This window comes from Brienomyrus brachyistius, chromosome 1 (assembly GCF_023856365.1).
Source record: "Brienomyrus brachyistius isolate T26 chromosome 1, BBRACH_0.4, whole genome shotgun sequence".
In the NCBI taxonomy this organism is placed as follows: Eukaryota; Metazoa; Chordata; class Actinopteri; order Osteoglossiformes; family Mormyridae; genus Brienomyrus; species Brienomyrus brachyistius.
The window spans coordinates 28,973,250-28,981,617 of record NC_064533.1 but is presented as its reverse complement, the minus strand read 5'-3'; the positions used below and the strand labels follow the sequence as shown (position 1 = coordinate 28,981,617).

The 8,368-nt window shown below is 43.3% G+C and overlaps 1 protein-coding gene across 3 annotated transcripts in view; it reads left to right on the top strand.

Moving 5' to 3' along the window:
* Window positions 1–3,476, top strand: part of LOC125732656 (CYFIP-related Rac1 interactor B-like) — a 55,106-nt gene extending 51,630 nt beyond the window's left edge. For all 3 annotated transcript variants that reach the window (XM_049005980.1, XM_049005979.1, XM_049005978.1), the window contains 4 exons: window positions 1,159–1,238; window positions 1,367–1,493; window positions 1,661–1,731; window positions 2,152–3,476. In XM_049005980.1, the coding sequence (XP_048861937.1) occupies window positions 1,159–1,238; window positions 1,367–1,493; window positions 1,661–1,731; window positions 2,152–2,215 (342 nt within the window). In that variant the 3' untranslated portion in view covers window positions 2,216–3,476. The remainder of the gene's footprint in view (window positions 1–1,158; window positions 1,239–1,366; window positions 1,494–1,660; window positions 1,732–2,151) is intronic.
* Window positions 3,477–8,368: the final 4,892 nt, after the last annotated feature.

Genomic DNA, 8,368 nt, shown 5'->3' with positions numbered 1-8,368 from the left:
AATCGACAGAACTATTTTTCGATTTTGCTAAAGTTTTGTGGATGTAGTGTGAAAACAACTGGATTTTGATGTTTACTCTTCTGAGAAAAGAATGGAAGGTTTCGGGAAATGTGCTTTAGCAATTCACAGGAAAAACTGTATGTGCAGGATGAGAATTCAAGTGCTGTTGGTGAGTTGAATTTCAATGTCAAAGTATGGATAGGTCAGAGGAGAGGATTCTTGTCCCATTGCTAAGCTAGTTCTCCGTCCTGACCCTGCCTGGAAACATGATGAGGAGGCAGAATGAATATTCTTCCTTGACTTTGGCTTGGCAGCTGTACAACATTTTACTGTAAAGTACCTTTCATTTGGATTTTTTTTTTACTTTGTCCTTTACAGTAACTTATTTTGGAGTGCTGGATACCTCAAAGCTTAAATACTGCTTTACAGTTTTTTTTTTTTTACAATATAGTTGTATGCAAACATTTTTGATAAACATCTATATTTTTGTACTATAATCTTGTGCAGTTTGTCCACAGTAAACTTGTTCTCCTAGATGCCAGGAAAAGTGTTGATCAGTAGAGTTTTCAGTTTGTTTCTTGGTGCAGGAGTGACCAATCTTATCCGCAAAGGGCGGGTGTGGAAGCGGGTTTTTGGGGTAACCTTTAGGTCAGCGGTTCAAACCCAGGTATGAGGACTCTTCAGCCAATTGGTCTTCTAATTAGTAATCTAATTAGGCAGTTGCAACAAAAACCTGCACACACACCGACCCTTTGCGGATAAGATTAGCCACCCCTGCTGTAGTGTGTAATGAATACTCGGTAGTATTTATATACTGTCTGACTTTGTGTGTGACCTGAAAGCATAAAACCATAAGTGTTTGTTTACAGATTTATAAACTGACTGGTTTTGTCGGAATAGCTGATGAGTAACACTTTCCACTTTGATTACATCTCGTTCTCATTGCTGCAATGTTACCAAAACAAATATATTTTAGATGTTATTCATCATCGTTTATGGGTTTCATCAATACCAGGGAACACCCATTTGCTTTCAGTCCATTTGGCTTGATATTTAATTAAATATCAAGTAGATCAACGTGTTTTCGAAACGAAAATTTCATTACTTGCTACTGAGAAATTGCTCATCTGTCATGTTCTCGGCTTTTGGTCTAAACAGAACAAGAACCTGCCCATTGAGAACACGACAGACTGCCTTAGTACGATGGCGAGCGTCTGCAAAGTCATGCTGGAGACCCCGTAAGTTATCAGCCCTCTCTTTCCGTAACCCCACATTCTCATAGCGATGCTAAGATGAGGTGTTGACACTTCGCTGGTATTATCTGTGTGGCCTTTGAAGTTTTCCATCTTTGTTTGTCTGCACATAGGGAGTATCGCAGCCGGTTCGCCAGTGAAGAGACCGCCTCCTTCTGTCTCAGGGTCATGGTGGGAGTCATCATCCTCTACGACTATGTGCATCCCGTTGGGGCCTTTGCCAAGTCCTCCAAGATCGATGTCAGTCCTGTTATCACATGCATGCTAAGTGCCATCCGCACCGGCCGGTCACCTTCCCTCTCTCCCGCCTTTTGATCTCATTCTGCCTCCTCCTTTTGAGTCGCATGTGTTCTACAAAGTCTGAAAATGCGTAAATGGACCTGAATAATGATATAATCCTTTGACAGATGAAAGGATGCATAAAAGTCCTCAAAGAGCAGCCTGCGAACAGCGTAGAAGGTCTTCTGAATGCTCTCCGGTTGGTGCTTTTTTCTGATCTAAGTACCACTTCTGATTGGTTAGGGATCAAGACACAGCCCCCCCCCCCCCTTTAATGTATTGTTTTATGGCCCCAGGGATTTCATATTTCAGTTGCAGTGCTTGTCTAAGTCCTGAATATCTAGGGATGACTTCTGAAGGAAGCCCTTCTTAGGAGGCTTTGCTTGTCTACTTAAAACCTCTTTAAATCTCATCAAACCTTGAGCGTGTCATGGTTGTCGGGCCCATGTTCCGCTTTAAAATGCATTGAGGTTAAATGACACTAAAGCCACAACAAGCCTTCGGCTCCATGTCAGTGAGATGCTTGTGGTGGCCTTTGGCCCACACTCGCACGACTGCCTTGGATTAGTCTGAGATTAGTCCTGGTTTTAGATGATTGACCAGAGTGTGACTTTTGCAGGTACACAACAAAGCATCTGAACGATGACACCGCCTCCAAGCAAATCAAAACTCTGCTGCAATAGCACCAACCTCGTCATGTGACCGCTGGCTGGTGCCTTCGTGGGAGGTTCGGCCGCCGAGCTGCCTGTCGACAGCGATGTACAGAATTTTATTTTCGTTTAACAAGGCAAGAAAAACTGAAACATTACTGCTTTAATTCTCCTTTTAATAAAGAAAGTGTCTCTAGTTTGTTTTCACAAAGAGGATTATTTTTTTAAAGCCATATAACAGCTGGCAGCTGATGATGTGCCCCAGTGTTCTTGCCTGTTGCGGAAGAGGGAATCATTTCAATGTTTTAAATCGCCTCTTCTACATGACAGGACCATGACTTTTTTGCATTTATGTACTAATATATTCCTTGTGTTTGCTTTTTTTTTTTTTTTAAAGTTAAAATTAAAGAATGTCAAATTAGTTTTGCTATTGAAATGGTACCTGGTGAAGATAATTGGAATTGTCTTGTTGTTTTTTTATAAGAGTTCTGGAAGATTCTGTTTGATACTATGGAATGTATTGATGATGAATAAAAGTGAGCTGGATCGTCAATAAGAATGTGATGGTTTTGAAAATACCATTTTTCTGTTATCTGTTGGTTCATTTGATATAGATTCCATAAAGATCTATAAAAAATATACTGATTTTTAAATTGACTGAATAACTGTGCCCGAGAGGAGCCTGGGGACAGCTGGTATGTCCTCCTCAACTTCAGTTCTCCACCAGTCTGCTTGCCTTGTACTGTATAGTGAGACTCACATGACACCTCGCAGGAGTGATTTTGATTGGAGGATCAAAACAATCCCCATCACTACCAGTGGCTCATTGTTATATTTAGCAAATTCTGTAAATTTCCCAGTGCAGCCACTCCCCAGCTTACAGTGACGTTACATTCTGAGAAACCTCTTAACCATCGTAAGGTGAAAATGCATTTTAATACAATATAACTAACAAACATCATAGCCTGTCCTGCCTTAAAAACATGCATAGAATTCTTATATTAATGAATTGGCTCAACTGTAGGTTAACACAAAGCTTATTTTTGTAATAAAATGTTGAATATCTCATGTAATTTATTGAATAATGTACCGAAAGTGAAAAACATTTACCCATCATAACATGGACCATCATAATGTGTATAGAGTGTATGCAGTACATATGCACCTGTGTGCAGGTAGAGAATAATTCTTATACTGTATTATAATTGATATTGAACCTGTTAGTTGCAGATGCAGATGATCTTGCTTGATGCATAATGAAATGGAAAATAAATGGTCTTTTAGGCCACATCCATTGACAGGCCATTTCTTCAACAAACTGTGCAGTCACCCCAACCCGCATCTGCATACACCTGCGATCCTTCGACATTCCCACCAGTTTAGAAATCAAGTTTGCGAGTTCAGGTCACAACAAGGCATCACTGTGATGTAATCCTGATATGAAGGAGGCCAGTTCTACCGTAACTGAACCAGTAAGTAACAGCAGCTGCCTGTGCCGCTGTGGTTATCCTGCTGACCAGTAGGGGTCGCCGTTCCGCTGTGCTTGTCAAAGTGACTCTCCCTTCCATGCTGACCGTCTGCCAGTAAAAGGTTTTTGGTCTCTGCTAAACCTTGTGTTGATGTCATGCCCTTGATTATTACAGCAAAACTTCAGATCTTAAAAGATATTCAGAATGAACTTGAAACAACTTTAAAATGTGTAAATAGTTGGAAACATTGCGTTAACAAGGAAGTTTTATTTTAGTTTCCATCATTAAAGACACTGATGCAACAAAAACTTCTCTCTCTGCAGGAGTCCATCCTGGTCATTTTTAGGTAAATGATTGAATCTATATATTTTGAGCATGTTGACCCATCCCCAAGTAAGAATCATAGTGGTTTCGGATATTTGGTGGCTTATTTGACCACTGGCACTGAAATGTTTGATATTCTCATTCCAGTGATCACATGGTTCCCTCATTTTCCCAGAAAAAATTGCTCAGTAGTAGATTAGTTTTCAAATGTCTCCTAACCACCCCTGTTTTGTGGTGGTTAATAGGATGGCAATTGCTTACTGTCTTAAGTCGCAGGAATTGGTTGACCTTTGTATTGCATTTCCTCCTTCCATATCCAGCCAAGTGCATTTGCTTCATGCTGAGGAATGAGAAGGTCCCCCCTCCACCATTTCATTTTCCGGCATGGGACCCTCACCTCCCCCCTCCTGCCGTCTTTCTGCTTTACTCATCTGGATGCTGAGTAACTAGGGCAACTGGAGTGGGAGGTGTGACTAGCATCCTATGGCTCCTGTGTGAACTGAAGATCTTCATCCTTCTCATGGAAGCCTGATGGGAAAGGTAGTTCTTTCCCCATGCAGAGGATCATTCATTAGCCGATTTTCTCACAGGAGCCCCCCCCATCCAAAAAAAAAAAAACAGAAGAGGGAGTCCACTAATGGTTCCTCTTTCCTTTTTTTATAAGAAAAGATTTTGAGTCTCAGGGAGGGGGGGGGTGTTTCACTTTCTCACATCCCTTTCAGCTCTGAAGACCAAGCACCATGTTGATGTTGTTTAGCAGGAAAAAACAAATATGGTCAATGTTTTGGATGCCCCCACCCTTCCTAAAATGCTCCCTTTTCCAACAATGTTGGAATTGCTGGGACTTGCTGTGAACCCCAACCAGGGCAACGCAGCAGGGTTGTGAGCTCGTGTGTAGTAATCTCCCCCCCCCCCCCCACAAATGCCCTTCATCCCTCCCACCCGAAACTTCTCTGCACGTGTAAGCCTGGTTCTACACGCCGCCCCAGAAAGAGAGTCTCCTCAATGGATTTTCCAGTTTTCTTGCTAGGGAACTCGCAGCACTCGTTCGATGCCAGACTACGCTACTCTCACTTATGGTCCCACTCACATCTGGCTCAAGGGCTGGTGGCCAAAAACAGCATGATTACGCAACCCAGCATTCGAGGAGCATCTTCCCATACGATTGCTGTAAAGTGGCTCTGGGAGTATGAGCTCTCTCTAGCTTACTGTGGCCCACATTGTCCTGCTTATGGGGGCCAGCGATGCTTCTCTCTCAATATTACAGCAGGAGAATCTGCCCAAAGATGGACGCTTTTATAAGCTTTCCTCATTCTTGGGAAACATGCCAGCCTATGCCAGTTCTAGCCAGGGACGGATTACGGACCGGGCCAGCGGGGCCGCTGCCCAGGGGCCCTTGGGGTGCAGGGGGCCCATGGGGCCCCTAGCCCAAAACAATCTGCAACGCTTATCAACAATGTATTTTCGTTTGTCTATTTTAGAGGGCCTAAATTCTTTGATCCTCTGCCTACAAGGGCCCCTGACCCTATAGGAAGGGCGTTTGGCTGCCAAGGGCCCTTGAATTGTGGTGGTTGTGGTGGTGGTGCTGGTGGTGGTGGGGGAGGGGACCCTCGCGAACGTTTTGCCCAGGGGCCCACACAACCCATAATCCGTCCCTGGTTCTAGCGGATCATGAAGAAATGCTGCCTTATTTGCTATCTGCACAAGTTCATTGCTTCTTTTCACATATCTTGTCTTGTTCTCCTTTGAAACATATGTATACATATAGATGAGTGTGAAGCCTGCAGGGTTTTGGGGGCATAAGGGCCTCGTCGAAGGCCCGACAGAGAGGAGGCTGTGCTGCTCAGCATGGGATTTACGTAAACCAGCGACCTTTGAAGCAGAAGCCTAAGCTGCTGAGACACCAACTGTCCTCTATTATTTACTGTTCGATTCAGACTTGTCACAGTAAATATTGCTCATATTATTAATTGCTATGCAGGTAGCACTTTCTGGTCAGCCACTCTCCAGGAGTCTGTGGAACCTATAAATGAATGGAGTATTTAATTTTTATTAACGATAAAATTATGAATCATCATTCATACACTTTGTGCTACTTTGAATGCAGAAAGCACTGGTTTTATGGCTCGACTTATGGCCTTGTATATTCATATAATATATAATTTTCATTTCATTTAAAATTTCATTTTAATTGCTGGATTTCCTGCCACAGTCCATAGTCATGTAGATAGGTGAATTGGTATCTCTGAATTACCCCATATTGTGATGGACTGGCATCCTCTCCCTAATAAGACATTATGGAAAAATTAGTGCTGTTATCAAAATGTTACGGATATCAGAAGCAGTCTTTTGCTATGGGTCATGCTAATATGCTAATATCGAATGTAAATAGGGTCCATTCTAGCATTCAGTGGGTGAATTGCTTCAGAGCTTGTGGGCCAAACTGGAATTCTTGGTATCCATTTAAGTGCTTTTTTTATCCCATAAAAACTCAAGGCCTCTCAAGTTGTCCATCAGACAAAGCAAAGTCTGTCCAGTAGTGCTGGTGAATGATCACATTAACTCTCTATGGTGGGGGGGGCGTTGCCACTTGGTGGCTCTGCTATGAGGTCTCCAGTCCACTGGGCACCTAGAACCTGTGGAAGGATCACATGAACAGAGAAGTCTATTTGATCCCCTCCACAGACAGCACCCATGTCAAAGTGGACGGCCATCAGCGACCAGCACGGAGGGAAACTTACGAGGAATTGTGCAATGCAGCACTCTGCTGCTGAAATGGTTCAAGAAAGCAAAGAGCAAAACACATATGCAAGATGTATAGGCTAGCTTGCACCCTCCATCCTCCCTGAATGATCTTAATGTTGTACTTTCTGCTGATTGGGTGGCTGTCTTATTACACTTTTGCTTTATTTGGATGATGTTATGTAGCTCTTACTCCTGTACTGCTTACGCAGGTACCTGGACATTCATTAGAAACTCAGCCTAGCCACACTTATGGCTGCTCGACTCCTAGACAGCACTTATGTCGGTGCTGTTTTCCCGACTTTGGACAGAAGCTTCTGCTAAATAAAAATGAAAGTAAAATGAAATCTTCATCACTTCCTAGCAGAATTACGGCTGATTGACTTTCCAGAGACAAAATGGGAAATGAAAAAGCAGATACCGTGAATTGTTTCTCATGTCTTATTATTTGTTCAGGAAGTAGCTTCTATTTCTGTTTTCCATTGAAACTGTAGAGGGACAGGAAATGGCTCTGATCAGCAGGGGTGGGGGTCGTGACACAAGGGGTTACGGTTGGAGTGGCTTTCCTCAAGAACTGCGGTCAGCCAATGTGGCACCCCTTCAGCCATCGCTCGCACGCTGAGAAACGGTTTTGAGCTGTGAAGATCACCATGGGCCCCTTAAAGAACAAGTTCCCCACCCAGAAGCTCACTTTGGGACAGCGGTCAGCTCATGGAAGCAAAATCTGCTTCTCACACACTCCCCAAAGTGTGGGAAAATGCAACAGGGTGTGAGGGTTCACTTTGAAGTTATACCGTGACGGAGAAGTGCTCTGACGATGGCGCCATCTCCAGATCACGGCACTTTTGACCGTGGGGCTGGCAGAAGCGGAGTGAGTGGATGAGTTCCAGGGCACCATATGAGCATCAACACCTTCATGGAACACTGTGTGACCCAATTAAGGCAATATTTCATTACATAAAGAGCAAATTTCCATCCTTCCATCCATCCTTAGTCCGTCCATCCATCCTTCCATCCATCCGTTTTCTGTACCTGCTTACCTTATGTAGCTTAAGGTCCAGAGTATCTTCTGGAAGCTACGGTTGCAGGAAGTTCCCAGAAATCACTCAATCCATTTTTTGTTAATAATCTAAAGTCCTAATCATATGTCACAGTGTTGGGAACCAAAAGTCACTTAGACCTCAATGAAGAACTGTTGTTAAATTTCCATAACTCGCTAAGTTCACAGAAACAGCACTTATTTAAGGTCTTAAGCTATCCGTGCATCCTGCGGACTGAGTGGGCTTTGAAAATTTCTACTACGAATGTTTTTCATCACATTTATTTTTTTGTCTGCCTGTTTGTGAGAAGGGAGGATAACCGTGGACCTTTGCTCTTCTGAACCCTTTGACCCCAAAAGGCAGCATCACGTGTGTGAAACCAAGGCATACGCTGTATCCTGAGAGAAAGCGCCCATTACATTTCTACAGTACAAAGAGGAACTGAGAGATGCTGAGAAATGGATGAAGAAATAAAGATTTGCCACAATGTTTCATCTTTTAGGCGAAAGACCAGACGAAGCATGACAGGAAGTGCGATAAGCACACAGGCGCAGGGCAAAGCCTGGAGCGAGTCAAGCAACAGACCGAGAAGCGGCCCTTTGTTTGCCATT